Here is an 18,307-nt window from a genome sequence, read left to right on the forward strand (position 1 = left end):
TGTGTGCCTGTCTGTGTGTGTGTGTGTCTGTGTAATTTATTTCCAAGGCTACATATAAAATAATGCTTTGTGCGGGCAGGGAAATGATTTGTGAGGAGCTTAAAAGCTCTTTACTCAAGTGACTGAGAGCCACCGGAAATGACATTAGTAATAAAGTAACAGAACTGACAGAAGTGAGAATGTCTCATTGCTGTTGCTTCTTCGTTCACTATGGGGAATGCACAAACAAGGCAGAGACTGCATACAATCATTCACAGCTATGAATTATTAATAGATTTTCTTCATAAAGAATATCTTCATTTAAAAGAATTAAGTCAATGTAATAAAAGACAGGGATTACCTTTGAAATTGACTAGTAATAAAATATGCAAATTTCAACCCAGGTGGCTTTTATCATCAGCAAGTCAACTGATAATAAACTAAGAAAACAGGAAAGGCCGGTGCACTGCTTTCTTATGTCAGTGCAATTTACTGTTCTGACGTTAGTATAACTTATACTGAAACAAATATTTTACTCTGAAAAATAATAAAAACAAAGTTAGAAATAACAGTGCAAAGTAGCAGCTCCATTTGAAACACCGGAGATTGTAAGCATAGACTACACAATGACAAGAAACTGAGTCCTCCAATACTAAAGGCAGCAAGGGCCTCTCATCTGAGCATCCTCCACAGCAGCACAATGCTAATGGCCGTACCTTTCCCTCAGCGAGCAGGGGTGTGACTTTAGTTGGGCTCTTGCCGTCCCTCCGGCCATCCTGGACTGTAGTATAGCTGACAACTCCAGGGCCAGGCACTGATCCCTCTCCAGGAGGGCCCGGAAAATCCTTCATAAGACTTTGGTCCACAACACCAATCGGGGCTAATCAAAAGATAAGTTGAAATACATTAGACCTAGGAATGTGAAGCCTGGAAGAATATAACCCCTTAACCAAATGTAGCTAGAGTTTTGAACGTTGGATATATCAATATGTAATATAAACTCGTTTTTAAACTAATCCAAAACTCTAATATTCTGGGTTTTTAAAAATTAATCCATTCGGCAAATCAGATTTTTGAGCATGTGGCTCACCCAGAAATGGTCCAGTAGGAGGAGCTCTTGGCCCGACTGCAGAATTACAATGTAACTAATACACTGGGATATCTCATCAGTCCTAAATCTACCTTTAAAAAAATAATTATCAAAATAATTTTTTCAAGGGATTTTAAGAAATCCCCTACAAATTAACTTATTTGCATACTAAAAGATAGTAGATTTAAGAAATAACCTATCTTATGTTTTTCATTTTTCTGACACTTCTGAACTTCTCAACCTCAGTCAGTGTCCAGGACCCCAGCTGCTGCCCCAAAATGGCCCTGTGCCCTGCCTTCTCTCACTGTGAGGCAGAACCTACTGTGTGCTGCTCTCCCCTCTCTCACTGTGAGGCGGAACCTACTGTGTGCTGCTCTCCCCTCTCTCACAGTGAGGCGGAACCTACTTTGTGCTGCTCTCCTCTCTCTTACGTTGAGGCGGAACCTACTGTGTGCTGCTCTCCTCTCTCTCACAGTGAGGCGGAACCTACTGTGCTAATGTTTTTGTCATAAAGATGGATCACCTTAAGAGTCAGCAAGCCAAATGACAAGTCTTTCCACCAGAGGTTCTTCCTGAACGATGGAATTCCCCCCAGGTCTTTTCCTCTTTATAAAATGCTTTACACACACCCTGTGATTTGCTTTTCTTCCATGCACCAAGAGAAATTCCAGTAAACATAAAATCCCACAGAGCTTGAAGGTGTTTGGAGGGTGGTATAGTAAGCCATTACAGTTCACGGAGGTATCCTATCCCTTCAATCTTTGTTCTACAAGGTAATCCCTCGCCTGCCCTCTGACAACGATGTGCTCCTTCCCTAGCCCTGATTTATCATCAAATGATAATTCTACTTAAATCCATCTGCTTTAGACAGGAACTTCAAATTCTAGAACATGATCCCTTGCATATATTTTTAAGCATGGTGTGTGTGTGTGTGTTTAACCTCTATTTCTACACCATTTCAGTCTTTAAAATTTTTCCAATCTATAATAAACGTACTTTCCAAAACCCACACAAATTGTTAGAATATTAAAATGAGCTCACATCTTACATTATACCTACTTATTTCCTGGAGCTGGTTTTTGTTTGTTTTTTGCTAAGATTTTACTAATTTTCCAGTGTAGAAGCATATAATTATACATACCCCTTTGACTTATTTACAATTTTAAGCACTCACTGCAATCACAAATTATTACAAAATGAAAAATTCTCACCTAAAGGTAGTTTCAGCTATGCTGATACTGAAATGAGTTAATATAAAATTAAAAATTACAAAGCCGAGTTGACAAAATGTTGCTAGCACACGTTTAAACACTCTCCCATTCTAATGTGCTGTAAGCAAGTGATCTGCTCCAACCCAAGGTGAAGACACAGCAGCTACTGTCATGTGACCACTGCAAGTCAGTCTGTGGGCTTCCTGACTCAGTCCCCTCTCCCCATTCTCCTGGGACCAGTGGATTCTTCAAAGCTAGCACTGCTGTCTACACGCTAACACCAACACACTGAGGATTCCCTCAAAGGCCGCCTCAGAGTGGACCCAGCAAGCCTAGCAGCAGCAGGCTCTCCTACAAGGCCTAAGTGTGCTGTCTTTTCTCTGCACCTCCCCCTGCCTGAGATGACCTACGTTCTCCTCTCATGTCATGGCTGCCTCCCTTCCATCCTTTCAGGCCCCTGAGGGAGGCTTCCCTTCCCTGACGACCCTGCTTAAGCAGCCCAGCATCCCTGGCCCTGCTTCCCCACTTCCTAAGCATAGAGGAGGCTCCTGCTTTACCATGGCTACTCTCTCTGGGTGATCTTCACTCTTAAGTCTTCTATGTACCTTAAACGCTGCCTTTTATGCAATCACTAAGTTATTTTCCTAAACTTTAAAAGGCAGGTTATTTACCTCTCTATCCTGTTCTAACCTTCAACACAACACACATCGCAACACTAATGGAATGCTGATAAAAAGGGCTCAAGAAGCAGCTCTGGCCTGGGTCAGAGCAGCTGTGCTTTGCCGGGAAACACGTGCCCCAGCCAGAATCCACTTGCCATTCTAGCTTGAAGTCGCCTACGGCTCACAGTAACACAATCATCCTTTTGATGACCTACCCGTCTGATGGATCAGTGTCCAAACACAAAGGGGACATAAAGGATTGGTGCCACGCCTGTTGCTTTTCCTTGGCAAAACTGTTTCCCTCTGTGTTAACTGCTCAATCAAGATACAGTGTTTCCTAAACAAATGCACGGACCACAAAGATGCCCTGGCTGACTGGTCTTCATTAGCCCTAATACAACATGAGAACTCCACAGCCTCCTTTCTTAGAACAAAAGCTGGCAACAGTCCCCAGAAGGCTCCTTGTGGGGCAGAAACAACGGCAACTGCGTCTTTTTGAGAGTTGCCTACTCAGATTGGCACATTTCTCAGATCTACTTACGAACACACTTAGCTGTTGGCTGACGCTGCCAATTCCCTACATTGAAAGTCTTATCTGGAAATAGAGACATTCATTTGCTTGAAGCATGAATTTTTCTGGGGGTTCTTTAAAACTCTACGGAAGACTCTCCCAAGTTAACTGTTGTTGTAAAATTATAAAAAAAAAAAAATGCTGTCTTTTACCCTACACTAGATCTGGCACCACAGTGCCCCAAGATATCTGATAAATATCTTCATCTCAGTCAGCAAAGCCTCTCACCCGCTTTGCTCTATTCCATATCACACTTCTGATGGCCTCTCTCTGAGTCTGGCAACAATCTCTCTACCCATCTAGTTCCCAAGGCAGGTTATCACCATGCCAGACATATATATCCCAATTCCTAGTGTCAGCTGCCACACTCTCTTAGACTTAAATCGCCACATGAAAGAACACACAACACAATAACCTCTGATCCAACTGATAAGATATAATTGCCCATCTAGACATACAAAACCCTGTACACGTCTATCCCTTAAGAATATTCCTAACAATCTGTAAAAGTACAGAGTGGAATCTTAACATCAACCTCCATGTTCTCTCAGCGGCTTCTCTGCCTTTCCATTCCAGTCTCCTCCTCTTCTGTCAAACTTTTCTCCCACCCATCCTTCCTTCTCGTCCAATGATAGGCCTCGTTCTATCTTGTACCTGCCTCACCTGTATGACATCATCCTACAGTTACCAATCACATATATCAAGATACCCACAAGCAAAGCCCAGGAACTAACTGTGCACCTGCACCTATTCAATGATGACTTCTACCAGGAAAACAGAGCAAGGCTAGTCTGTGTGAGTCCTCTATTAATGAAAGACTAGTAGTCTAGGAATCATCTGGTTTACCCAATTATTTAACATCTTGCCATTCAAGTTTACATTTTCATATTTGTGTAGCTATATACAAATTTGTACAGGAACAACAATCATAATGGGATTTTTGTTAATAATGCAATTTCAAATTCTAACTTGTCAAACTACTTAACATTAATATTCAGTATAATGAAAAAGGTTGAAAAACTACTTCTTGTCACTAAAAACTACCATTTTGCTCTATAACAAGAAAAGTACTTTAATAAAAGCATTACCACCATCTTTTGTACAAGAAGCATATGAATTCCTAGTTTACTAATAAGCAATATGGCAAACGCAAGAAAGAAACATCCCCTGACTTCCACGCAACTCTAAGAGAAACCATTAATGTCTACACTCTCGCCCCAGACACATGCTGAGTACGGATTTCTTGTGTTATGGTTATTTAAGGCCATATTTAAAGTTAATACTTTTGAAACCTAGAATGGTTTTTATTTCGTGAGTTTGGTAAACTTCTGAAAGCACACCTTCAAATCTGAGTAGGAGAACTGTTTTATAATTATGGGAAATTCATGTGCAAACATTCCCCCAAACCCCCTCAGACTGATGTGAGCGATTAACAAATATAAGAAATTGAGTCACCTTAGAGATCATAATCAAATAAAACCAAGAGACACACATTCATCCAATAGCTTAGAACCACAAAAATACATGTTACTTATACATGCTGCCAACAACATACATAAACAACAACAATAACAAACATGTGTGTTCAGAGTGACAACCTGAACACCAAGTTGTTTTATTTGAGAACATCAACACTTTACTGTCTATCCCTTGAGACCAGTGGTCCTCAACCCTATGGGTTGTGACCTCTGTGGGGTCCCATATCAGATACCCTACATGACAGATATTACAGTCCATAACAGAAGCAAATCAGTGATGCAGTAGCATCAAACTGGTTTTATATCAAACTGGTTTTATAGTGGCGGTTACCACAACAGAAGAAACTGTATTAAATGGTGTCAGCATCAGGAAGGTTGAGGACCACTGCCCTAAAGGGTGTCTGGTGGTCTTATTAACTAGATCACTGTTTTCTGACCCCACTGGACTAGAAAAGATGAGTAGAATCCAAAATTATAAATGTGTTACCTCCATCTAGGCTCCTCGAGACGCGCTTACTAGAGGCGCGCTCAAACTGTGGCGCCGGCCTGTCTATGAGGGTGCTTGCTTCTCGTGTCTGCGCCTGCGTGCGGCCACTGTAGCGGAATTTGGACCCCAGGGTCAAGAACTTGGTCTTTGGTGGCTGCTCTGGAGACACGAGTCTACAAAGGAGAAAAAAATAAATAAAGACAAAGTCTTCGGGTGGATTAAGAAAAACAAAAACACAGGTATGTATTTTAAGATCTCATTTCATATATGATTAGTCAGAACCACTGCTCCATAGCTTTAATAAAAACACCCTTCCTACATATGTGCTGTGTTATCGTTTTGGGTTTTGGAGACGAGTGCTGGAATTAAAGAGCAGCATGGCACTGGGTCATTGCAGTTTTGAACAGTAATGTGCTCACTTTTTTTTTTTAACCCAACCAGAAGAGCAGCTGCTGTGGGTGTGTACTGAGAGCATCTATGTGATTTAGTGTAAATCACTTACGTAAACACGTATGTTTGGATCTGTGCTGCTAGCTCTAAGGGTCAAGTAAAGCGCCCATTATCATTAGCAATTGTTAATATTTATTCCTCTTTCTGGTGGGGGAAAAAACCTGTCTAACTCAAGGATCTATGCAGCCAAGTAATCCTTCCTGAGGAAGAGAAACTAGACAGAGAGTGGTCCTCAGAGATGGCTAATACTCTTCCTACCCCTCGGAACTCTACCAAGCAACTGGCTTCACAATCCGAAAATCCAAACCTTAATGACAGAGCATTTTCTGACCTATATAAAAACATGCATTTAATGATACTGTCTTTGAGACAACTGAAATTATCTTGCCATTATCTGAATTGGAAAAACACTTAACAAAAATGTCCTCTCAGAGATCTTACAACTTATTGCAACTTTAGTTGACGGTTCAGAAAGAAGGAGATTTTATTCATTTCCCAAGGAAAAGTTGGTTTTTGTAAAAATTGTTTTTCTAAAAGCATTCTAAGTATTCCCAGATCTTCTGCCTAAGATTTTAGAACTCTTCTGATTAGGGAAAGATGAGTTCTAGGTCAAGGTGGTAAGGAATAATAATGCTCAGAGGTAATCTAGTCCTCTGTTACCTCAGAACAGTATTCACTCAGAAAGGCACAGTCAGAATTAAATGATAAGAGAGCCAGAGACTTCAGGCGTTCTTGGCCCCGATCTATTCTTGTAGAGAAGTACACAGAGCTGTGTGCACGTCATAACCATACTCCACTTTCTACCTGCTGAGATACAACACAGAGCACCGCGCTGAGAGCACGCACTCTGGTGACTGGTCACCTCCGCCTGTCTCCTGATGGGCTGAACATGGAGTTTCCCTAGCTAGCGATGCTATGAATATGACTGCTCTGCAGGAAAGCAGTCAGCTACAGAAATGGGAGGAAGATTGCTGGGAGGTCTATCCGTGCTGCCAGTGTTTGAGGAATACTCTCTAGCCAAGTCCCAGGGCTCCTTCTTGTCTGTTACTGAAGTCCACTGGGGAACAGAGAATATTTAAAGACACATGGATCCCTCTTGTCTGTTAGCAAAGTCTACTCAGGAACAGAGACCACTGCAACAGAGAAACACGTGCTGAGCCCTGGAAGAGATCGCCACGGAAAGATCTGAAATACAGGCAGGGCATCTGTTTTCACAAACTATGAGAAAAACTTAAAGATCATGTATTTTCAAGAGATATTCCTCTTTCAAACTCTAATATATTTTCTGTTTCTTTTACAAAATAAATGTAAAACAATTAAACTTCTTATGCTTCAGGAAACAATTTTAAGGAAAATGTAAACCCTCCTGAGGCATTCCCCAGCTTTGCAACTGTTAATTTACTTTTCGTCACTTCATCAGAACCTGTGGGTGCTTGCAGGAGACCTGGGGCCACTGTCACCTTAACTCTAGACACATCCAAACCCCAGCTCAATGGGCTTCTTGCTTTCTTACATTTGAGGGTTTCACTATGTTCTTAGACCGGCCTCAAACCATGAACTCAAATGACAGCCTGCCCCAAGTCTCATCTGTGTCTGTGCCGCCATCATTGACATGCGCACATGTGCACACACACTCGTGCACAGGCACACACACACACACACACACACACACACACACACTCACTCGTGCACTCACACCATACACACGCATGCACAGCCTCTTCGGTGCTCTCCTTCCTGGTATCTCAGGGATGCAGCCTTAAGGAAGTGGTTTTTGTGTTCGGCACTTTAGAAATTTAGGAAAAAGCAAGTGCTGCAAGCCCAGGCCTTTGACCTCTGACCTCTGACCCACCACTCCAGCTGTTGCGGAGAGGCTCATCCTAGTAGAGCATGAAATATTAGTCCTCATCCTCCTCCCAATCTGAAAGCTGACCTTCTCGTTACCATGGTTTGGGATGGCATCTACTGTCCTTGTCCATGTGAAAGGAACTCTACACAATCAAATTTATCTTCTGTTAAGGTAATAGTCAGCCGGTTGGTTACTATTTAAGTATATATCCAGATGTTTAGCCATTAGAGTATTTTGCATGAAATATTTTATATAGGTGACCACTTAATTATTTTTTTGATCTTCCTTCCATTTTACACAGCACACTGCTGCAAGGCCTGTGTCTCCATAAAAAACCTTGCAGTCTAAGACATGTGCTGCAGTAAACCGCGTCTAACAACAACACTCCTAGCACTGTCGTTTCCAGCAGGAGCCTCGCTGTTGGTACTGTTATTTGATGGCAAACCTGCTATCTGTCCACTCAAGACCTACAGGGCTGGTTATCTAGCTTTAAATAAGACAGGCCCACATTTCAGAAAACATTTATTCTAGCTACCAAGAAAGAAACTTTTCAAGGACTTCTACAATTAGTATAGCTGAGTCAGCCAGATTCAAATATATGCTGAATTGTACGTCTTCTCTAAAGTTAGCATATTAGGGTGTGCATGAAAACAAATCTGTCCCACGTCCCTGTAAGAGCTGGTCATCTGTAATAACTACCGTGTGTTTTAACTGGCACTGGTGACATTATTTCACATTATTATACACCAGAAATAACTTATGTTTGCTTCTCATGTAAAACGCCATTTAATCTTGAAAACAAGCCCTAAGGAAATAAAGGAACCCTTCATTAGCATCGCAGAGGGACAGCGAAGGTAAAGTAGGGACTGTATAACCCGTCACTATTACATGGCTAGTATGTGAGAGACCAGCACTCCCTCCTAAGCCTGGAGACAACACTTAACCCAGTCTGGCTTTACAAACCAGGGACCAAGACAGAGGCGACGAAGGTGACCAAACTCCCTGTTAACAAAGCAGGAAAGGGGGTTAGGTCCCCAGCTCCGGAAAAAAAAAAAAAAAAAGAACCAAAAAAAAAAAAAAAAAAAAAAGCAGGAAAGGACTTACAGTGAGACGAAACTGTAGCTATGGCTTGGAGTCCAGGGAAAATTGGAGGGTTTGTGGGTTATTGTTGCTCTGAGTATGTTTATTTATTTCTCTATGTAGCTACAGCTAGCCTTGAACTCAGAGACCTGCCTTGCCTCTACTTCCCACATACTGAGATAAGAAGCTTGGGGTTTTTTTTTTTTAGTTTGGGGCTTTGGTTTTTAAGGAAGGCATGGATATGTAACTGGCCAAAGAAGTCAGAGGTGTCTGGGCTGGAGAGAAGGCTCAGTGGTTAAGAGTGCTGGCTGCTCTTCTAAAGGCCCTGAGTTCAATTCCCAGCAACCACATGGTGGCTCACAACCATCTGTAATGGGATCTGACGGCCTCTTCTGGTGCATCTGAAGACAGCTAGTTATATAAAATAAATAAATCTTAAAAAAAAAAAAAAGCCAGAGGTATCTATTAGAACATAAATTTACCAAGCAGGACTCCTTGCTGTCTTCTAGACTGAAGTCTCTGAACTGTTGCAAGCATTCAGTAACTTAAGTGCTGATACACAGCCCTCACTCAGCACCCTCCGCTACAAAAGACCGGAGACGACTCCTGAAGTCATCACTAGTTCCCTTTCCTCAGAGTTAACTTGGGCTAAATAATACAGGAGGGATGAAATAAATAGACCAAAACAATGTTTACCCATTCGTTAAAACTGGAAGGTGGTAGAAGGAAAGGAGGCAATTAAAGAAAGGTCCCCCAGTTTCTACAGTGAATGCACTGCATGAAGGGCAATCCTGAGGAGAGGCCAGTGTAAGAGGCTCTAGAAGACTATGAACGGGAAGACTAGGAACAGTTCAGATGCCACAGGAGGCTGGCAAGCTGAGAGGCAGCAATGAGGATCCCACTAATGCTGAAAACTAGTTTCTCAAAATAGCATTAATACACAAGGTTGTGATACTGTATCAATCACCATAGGAGTAGTACTTAAGCTAACACAGAAATAGCCATGTCAGGATATCAGATATCAGATGTAGCAGCACAGGGGTAGCTGGTATGCTAGGAGACAGGGGCTTGAGGGGGCTAAATCCTCTTAACAAACCAACCAAATAGAGCAATGACAGGCTCTAGGTGACTGAGAAAGAGCTGATAAAAAAGCCTGAATCGTGTAACTAAGAAGACAGAGACAGAAAGGACGGCAGGCAGCAGGTGGGGTTAGCAGATAGTGATGGGGACAGAGGGGACAGACAACCAGAGGGCACACTGAAGCATGGCAAGCCAGCGTGAACTACAGCTCTGACGTAGGCAGGGATGCACCTGCAGGCCGCCCAGCCCATCTGACCCGGGCAGGGTTCCACTGGCAGGCAGCCAGTGCCTTCTTCGCCTCACCTGTAGAAAGTGTGATGCTCCACACAGACTTTCCATAGCCTTTTAGCTGCCCGGTGGTTTGGTAGTTTGAATCCAATGGTGCTCTCAAACTGTTCCAGCTGGAATAAAGCCATAGAAACAAACTCAGTCCATTCTTTAACCAATGGCTTCTGTCAGAAGTAACTCTTTAGAAGATAAGTGTTAGTCAATCTCTACGTATAGGATGTCATACAGGTGAGGGCAGGTACAGGATAGAACGAGGCCTGTCACTGGACGAGAAGGAAGGATGGGCGGGAGAAAAGTCTGAGGGAGGAGAAGGAGACTGAAACAGAGAGACTGGAAGAGACTGGAGGAAAAGCCGCAGAGAGAACATGGAGGCTGCCGTTAAGATTCCACTCTGTGTATTTACAGGTTGTTATGATCTTAAGGGATGTGTACAGGGCTTTGTATGTTTAGGTGGGCAATTATATCTTATCAATTGGATCAGAGGTTATTGTGTTGTGTGCTCTTTCTTATGGAGAGTGTGTGGCGGCAGAGACACTGGGCTGCCACGGGGTTGGGATCTGTGCTTCCTGGCAAGATATTCTGCCAGACATCTTGGGGCACTGTGGTGCTGGATCTAGTGGGGGCAAAAGACGCTTTTTTTTTTTTTATAATTTTACAACAATATATATATATGGTCATGCAGAATAGCAAATTTCCAACTGTGACACTGTTCCTATGAAAAGCAATATTAATTGCCCACTGCCTAAGTGAACTGATTACTCAATGCCACTCAACACATTCCCTCATTCACCTGAGTCAACAACAACATCAAAAGGCTCCCACTACATGTGGGCGGAGAAAAAAAAATCCCTTCCTGTGAACAACCTAGTGGTTTTCTCTATCAGTAACAAGTAACATATCGTCAAGAATGATGTCTTGTCTAGCATAAAACGACAAAGAAGGGTTCCTTCTGCAATATTTTCAGAGGAATTCATTTACCTCTCCTACTGGGAAAGGGGACACTAACAGTGCTTTAGCCATGCCGAGGGTACAAGACACTGCTCACCTCTCCTGGTCTAACTTTAATGTAGAAATTACTTCGCTTATAGGAAATCTTCAAAATCTTCGGCCAAGCAAAGCGATTGATTCTCAGTCTGTCTTTGTAAATGAGAAGGCCATTAGCGCACACACCCAGCTTGATGTCCACACCTTCAGAGTCCTGCCAAGTGGAACATAAGCCATTCGACAGTTAGAATGACAAGTTATGTGGACTGAGGCAAATCAAACTTCAAATGATTGAAAATGTCAACTTAATACATTTACATTTCAATTTTAGTGAGAGTACCTAAATTACTCCAAGAGTAATTCACATGATCATATTAATAAAATGATTCTTCTTCCGGGGTCAGGTTGAATTTACAAAATGATATGAAACTATCATTTATAAGATATAATCTGTAAAAAAATTAATTTATGCATTTTCAAGCTCTGTAAAAATTTAACAAGGAAGAAAGAAGAAAAGAGTCATACTGAGGCATTGTGAGGACACAGGACAGGACATGTCCTGGAGCAAGGCTAGCCCTCGTGGACAGTCCGCTGGCCTGTTCTTAGGCACATTCTACTATTTTAATTCACCAAACTTACAAGATTATTCTAGCTGACAATTGGTAAAATTATACCTCTATTTTGCAAACACCAACCACAGTCTTCTAGACTGACAGTGTTGAGGCCTCTGAACTCTTGCTAACACTCAGTGATTTAGGTGCTGATGCACGGCCCTCACTCAGAGCCCTTCATCTACAAAGGACTGGAGACGACTCCTGACGTCATCATTAGTTTCTTTTCCCCAGAGAGTTAACTTAGGCTACATGATAATACAGGATAACCACAAGCCTCAAGAGGTCTGGTTTATTTACCCACATAAACATACACACGAAAGCAGAAGGCTGACAGCTTGACACATGTTTAAAAAGGAACTTCCCCCATTAGTCACTCCATACTTAAAGGATGCACAATGTTCAAAACACACAAGCAGTTTTTCCACCAGGGGGCAGGTGATCTCGGCCAAGATAGGTAAACTTAACACTACCACTCAAGAGAGGTACACATCTTAAGAAATCATGAATAACATGTGATAAAATTTCACACAAAGCAAAGACAAACACATTAAGTCTCAATTCAGTGACAGCACACTTGACAGCACAATTACAGAGAATGATGTGGGGATGGGGATTTAGCTCAGTGGTAGAGCGCAAGGCCCTGGGTTCGGTCCTCAGCTCCAAAAAAAAAAAAAAGAATGATGTAATATAAGTTAGTTTTTTTAAATAAAAGTACAGTATAGACAATTGATACTAATTTCATTCTCTGCTATGATACCTGAATAATTCAAATACAAGGACACAAACTTAAATCACACCACACTGAGCAAGTTTTAAAGCACTGGGCTGCAGACAGCCAATGAAAGTTTGCAGCAAAAGTCCAATGACCAAAGCTCAATCTCCAGAGCCTATGGGTGGATGGAGAAAACAAACTGCAAAGTTGTCTCTGACCTCTACAGACCATGGAGTGTACACCATAGCATGTGCACACCCACTTACATATCACATGCAGAAGATTTTTTTAAAATGTACAATAGCCTACGCTCTCTGGTATCCTACAGCCTCAGCTCTCTCTAGGAATAGCAGATAAAGCTGGGTGAATTAGGCACAGGTGCCCAAACTACTTGGCATCAAGCATAAAGTGTTCAAGATAATGAAAAGTGGTTTATGAAAATAAAAGTTTCCATGGTATGTACATCGTTAAACCCCCATAGGGCTCCTCCATGGGCCACAAATACAATGGTCATTGGCAGTCTAACAGGTGACAAATAGGATGAATGATGGCACTGGGTGTTTTTACTGCGCTGTTCCTTGCTGTGCAGCAAAACCTGACAGTACGTTCATAACCAAGCTTGCTTTTCTAACTCGAACGTTCTAAGAACCCTGACACTTTCAGTACTTGTAAGAACTGGGTTCCACACAAGGGTCTACAAAGCAAGGCAACAGAACAACTACATACAGGAAAGGCTGCAAGGTGCAGCATGGCTGCAGAGTATTGCCTAGCATGGCTGAGGCCCTGGGTTCAAGCCTCAGTCCTCCCACCCTCTCAAGAAAATCATCTATTGCAAATTTAACAGGAGGTTAAGATTAAAGAGCCTTCTTTGGTTCCAGACCTGTCCTCTCTCATCCTATTTTCTTCTATAAACAAAAAGAAACTAAAACAAGCAAACAAACAAAGCCACCCCAGCATTAGTCGGATTAGATTTACTGTGTACTAACATTTATTAAAGTCTCAGGCAAAGGTGACTGCCAGCGGTAGACAACATCAGACAATGTGTTCTCTTTACTATTTCACATATTTATAAAACAAATACATTCAAATCTCAAAAGACAGTACGCATGAAAGCATTTTTTAAAACTAAAAAGAACTGCAGTTTAAAATATGATATTACAGAATCTCTCAGATGTTGATTCTAGACAAACCAAACCTGTTTATCACTTTTCCTCTTGTCCTACTAAAGTCTCACCAATCCATGTAGGATCACAAAACAGGGAGGCTTGTTAGTGATATCCTCCCAATCAACCCAGGCTTCCTATCACAAGCCTCCATCATCCCATCCATGCACTACAGCTGAAGCCTCCATCATCCCATCCATGCACTACAGCTGAAGCCTCCATCATCCCACCTGTACACTACAGCTGAAGCCTCCACCATCCCACCTGTGCACTACAGCTGAAGCCTCCACCATCCCACCTGTGCAGTACGGCTGAAGCCTCCACCATCCCACCTGTGCAGTATGGCTGAAGCCTCCATCATCCCACCTGTGCAGTATAGCTGAAGCCTCCACCATCCCACCTGTGCACTACAGCTGAAGCCTCCATCACCCCACCTGTGCACTACAGCTGAAGCCTCCATCATCCCACCTGTGCACTACAGCTGAAGCCTCCACCATCCCACCTGTGCACTACAGCTGAAGCCTCCACCATCCCACCTGTGCAGTACGGCTGAAGCCTCCACCATCCCACCTGTGCAGTATGGCTGAAGCCTCCATCATCCCACCTGTGCAGTATAGCTGAAGCCTCCACCATCCCACCTGTGCACTACAGCTGAAGCCTCCATCACCCCACCTGTGCACTACAGCTGAAGCCTCCATCATCCCGCCTGTGCACTACAGCTGAAGCCTCCACCATCCCACCTGTGCACTACAGCTGAAGCCTCCATCATCCCACCTGTGCAGTATAGCCGAAGCCTCCACCATCCCACCTGTGCACTACAGCTGAAGCCTCCATCACCCCACCTATGCACTACAGCTGAAGCCTCCATCATCCCACTTGTGCACTACAGCTGAAGCCACCACCATCCCACCTGTACACTACAGCTGAAGCCTCCATCATCCCACCTGTACACTACAGCTGAAGCCTCCACCATCCCACCTGTACACTACAGCTGAAGCCTCCACCATCCCACCTGTACACTACAACTGAAGCCTCCACCATCCCACCTGTGCACTACAGCTGAAGCCTCCATCATCCCATCCCATCCATGACTTAGAGCCAGGGCAGATCTGTACAGCTTCTGGCCCTTCCATGCTTCTGGATTTGCTTTCTTTTCCCAAAAAATAGGAGAGGAAGAGAGAGGGAGTCCAGACAGCAGCACTGGGTGTAACAGAGGGGTTCTCAACCTTCCTAATGCTGCAACCCTTTAATATAGTTCCTCATGCAGTGCTGACCCCCAACCACAAAATTATTTTCACTGGTACTTCATAACTGTAACTTTGCTACTATTATGAATCATAATGTAAATATCTGTGTTTTCTAATGGTCTTAAGCAAACCCTATGAAAGGGTTCCTCAGCCCCCACACTGAGTCATACACAAACCACAGGTTGAGAGCCACTGGTCCAGCAGAAGATGGACCATATCTATAAACCAGAATCATGGGGTAAGGAGTAAGGGCTACCAAAGACATCTATAGTAAGAACTCTTTTTTTTTTTTTTTTCTTTTTCTTTTTTTTCGGAGCTGGGGACCGAACCCAGGGCCTTGTGCTCAAGCACTCTACCACTGAGCTAAATCTCCAACTACAGTAAGAACTCTTAAAGAGGCATTAATAAAACTGACAAAAGAAGAAAGTAGAGAGATGACAAGGGATTCCCACGCCATGAATTTTATGAGAAAAAAGTGTAGAGAGACAGCCTTTTCCAAAATGAACCAGGCTCTGTGAAACTGGAGATATCGCAGAGCTACAGTCACCGAAATGGAACGTACGATACCTTGGCATGGTGCAGGTCAACGCCGTACATGGAAAGCCTCTTCGCATTTTCTAAGAACTGAGAATCAGCCTGGGCTGGAGATAAGCCCCTGAGAATAAAAACACTGTGTCACCAGGAGGTGCAAGCGTGCTCACAATAGGTACAGCTGTGTGCAGGGCTACAGGGGGTGACTGCCCAGCTGTGGAAAGGCACAGCAGGAGACGAGTCGCAGCTCTGCCTGCCTCGCTAAGGTCAGCGAACCTCAGCTCACTCAAGCACATGGATGTCCCCCTCCCCACTCTGTCCTTAGCTGGACACTCTTCGTTGTTCTCTCGGTGGAGAGCAGCCCGCAATATGGGTGCAGCACAGGCTAACCAGGAGAGAGTGAGCAAACTGCGACTTCACGTTCAAAACTGACACATTCTCAGTTCATTCAAGTGTGCTAGGACTGGTCTGAATTACTTGTATTTGACTTTCTATTTCTTCAGCCAAACAAACTTAAAAGCATCTGGCAGACAAGCCTCTGTGCCAAAAGCCTTCATTTCCATCATGGAATTCCATGCCTACCAATTCAAATCTGGGTGACAGAATAAATGTCTGTTGAGTAGACTTTCGATATGGGGGAAGGCAGAGGGGCTGGTCAAATGATGCTCTTTCACTTTTTTTAAATAAAAGTTAATGTATAATTCCCCTTAAGAGTTTTAAATCTCTGAAAGTTTTTCAAATGATTTTAGTCAATATTCTATACAATTATGGCTTTAATATATAAACATTTTGTAACTTAGATATTAAAAACTCATATAGAACTCCGTTAGCCAGAAATATGAAAGTATTCAAAAGTACGCATACCATTCAAGTAATTTAAGTACTCCTAAACAAGAGGACATTTTCTGTGGCTCCTAGGGCAGCTGTCCATTTCAGCTGTCCCCATCCATCAGCATCTGAACTCCTAATTCAAATCCACAAGCTTCAATACCTTCCTAGCTTTTAAAAAAATACTATTTTGAAAAATTTCAAACATGAGTATAGTGTGTTTTGATATCTACCCTGACTATCTCCCCAGCTTCTTTATAAAACATAGTGATACTTTCTATTTTAAACTGAGGCAGAAGAAATGTTCTGTCAGACCGGTATGCACACATGGTCTGCTTCCGTGTATTTGTTGTATTTGTGTATTTGTTGAGGATGATATGGTGAGGGAGAAGTGTCCTATAGGAATAGACGTTATTCTCACACAGGGGTTTATCAAGAACACAATCCCCATACCACACTGAAAAGAACAGTAAAAGGGCATCTCAAGAGCTGGAGGTGGTGTCCATCATGTTGGACAAGCTCCCGGAGGAGCCAGGAGCCAGGCTACCATGCCCCTCAAACGCTGAGCAGGCACTACCCCACGTCTACCTGCCATGGCGTCGGTCTCCCCCGCTCATCAACAGACCTGTGAGTTTTATGCAGTTCTGCCACCTTTTCCTCCAGCTCCTTGTTGTGGGTTGGGGCAAACTGGAAGTCACCAAGATCAATACTGTCATACTCTTCTGGGTCATAGTCCCCATGCTCAGCCTGCAGGGTGTAGGACCCCAAGAGGGCGTGAGTCACAAAGGAGCAGGGCAGGCGGCCAGAGGAGATGTCCTGCCTCAGCTGAAGGCATAGGAAGTATCTGTGAGAGGCAGGGAGAGAAACATCAGTCACCCTTGCAGGTGAGCGGTCCGCTGCAAACAAATACACAGTACTGGGGCTACTGATAGTCACAGCGCAAACAGCCATTTCATATCATGAATACCTGCTCCTTGAGCTCCTAAACTGCTGGCTCATTTATAAAACTAAGTCTGAAAGTTAATTAAGACAATAGACATTTTGACAGTAATCATTTAACAAAAAAAAAAAAAAGGAAAAAAAGAGAAAAGAAAGTAATCTAGTCACTCACTCCTCCCACTCTACCCTTTCGTGCTAAGTTCTTCTTTTCCCAAAATGCCTTTAGCAACACTCCTGCTAATGTACCCTGACAGCCTTGCTGGTTGGTCCCTGGAGGGTTAATGTACTTGCCCAAGGCTAATGTGTTGCCTTTGCAATGAGAAGCCTTTGAGAGTGAGAGTTAAGGTGCCACGGAGCCCGGGAATCACTAACTGACCGCTGTAATAGCAATAGCTACCTGCTGTGCTCAACGATCTAACTGTCTCAGTACGCCACTGTATGAGAAATGTTATTTTTACTAACTTACATGAAATGTGATTTGTTCTCTATGGAGATTTTTTTTTCCTTTCAGCTCCATTATCAACCCCTTTTGGGGACACAGATTAAAACCTAATCTCTGCTCTCCAATGTTACCATTTGCTGAAGTTTCCAAGGACCCTGAGATGAACAGCAGTGACCTCACTTAAAAGATCTTTTCAGGGTTACCCTTCATGATGACCTCCCCCGTGGTTGATGGATGAGCTTTATCCACACTATCTGTCCCACTGTGACTCTTTTATTTTCTTCTTTTTTCTTTTTTTCGGAGCTGGGGACCGAACCCAGGGCCTTGCGCTTGCAAGGCAAGCGCTCTACCACTGAGCTAAATCCCCAACCCCTCCACTGTGAGTCTTAAGAGCTGTGAGTCTCCCCCTTTTCTTGCTCTCTGTCCTTCAGGCAGGGGTGGCATGGTCTCTGGGCAGGCCTCAAGGCTGGTAAAGCACAGAGCAACCAGACAGGGTTCCAGTCAGCTTAACTGCAGCCCAGTTTCCATGGGGTCATCCCACGGGAGACAGACTCCAGGATCAGCACAGTCCCACACTTAGAAAAGGACTCACATAAGCATTGACAATTGCTCTAGAATGTTC

At 43.3% G+C, this 18,307-nt stretch overlaps 1 protein-coding gene across 50 annotated transcripts in view; it reads right to left on the reverse strand.

The window, feature by feature from the left end:
* Epb41l2 (erythrocyte membrane protein band 4.1-like 2) overlaps nt 1–18,307 on the reverse strand; it is a 174,771-nt gene that overhangs the window by 33,487 nt on the left and 122,977 nt on the right. For all 50 annotated transcript variants that reach the window (XM_039099066.2, NM_001400827.1, XM_039099143.2 and 47 more), the window contains 6 exons: nt 16,930–17,148; nt 15,513–15,600; nt 11,271–11,423; nt 10,241–10,338; nt 5,479–5,651; nt 696–859 (listed from right to left, as the gene is read on the reverse strand). In XM_039099066.2, coding sequence (XP_038954994.1) covers nt 696–859; nt 5,479–5,651; nt 10,241–10,338; nt 11,271–11,423; nt 15,513–15,600; nt 16,930–17,148 — 895 coding nt within the window. The remainder of the gene's footprint in view (nt 1–695; nt 860–5,478; nt 5,652–10,240; nt 10,339–11,270; nt 11,424–15,512; nt 15,601–16,929; nt 17,149–18,307) is intronic.

The sequence above is a fragment of the Rattus norvegicus genome, chromosome 1, assembly GCF_036323735.1.
Source record: "Rattus norvegicus strain BN/NHsdMcwi chromosome 1, GRCr8, whole genome shotgun sequence".
Lineage (NCBI taxonomy): Eukaryota > Metazoa > Chordata > Mammalia > Rodentia > Muridae > Rattus > Rattus norvegicus.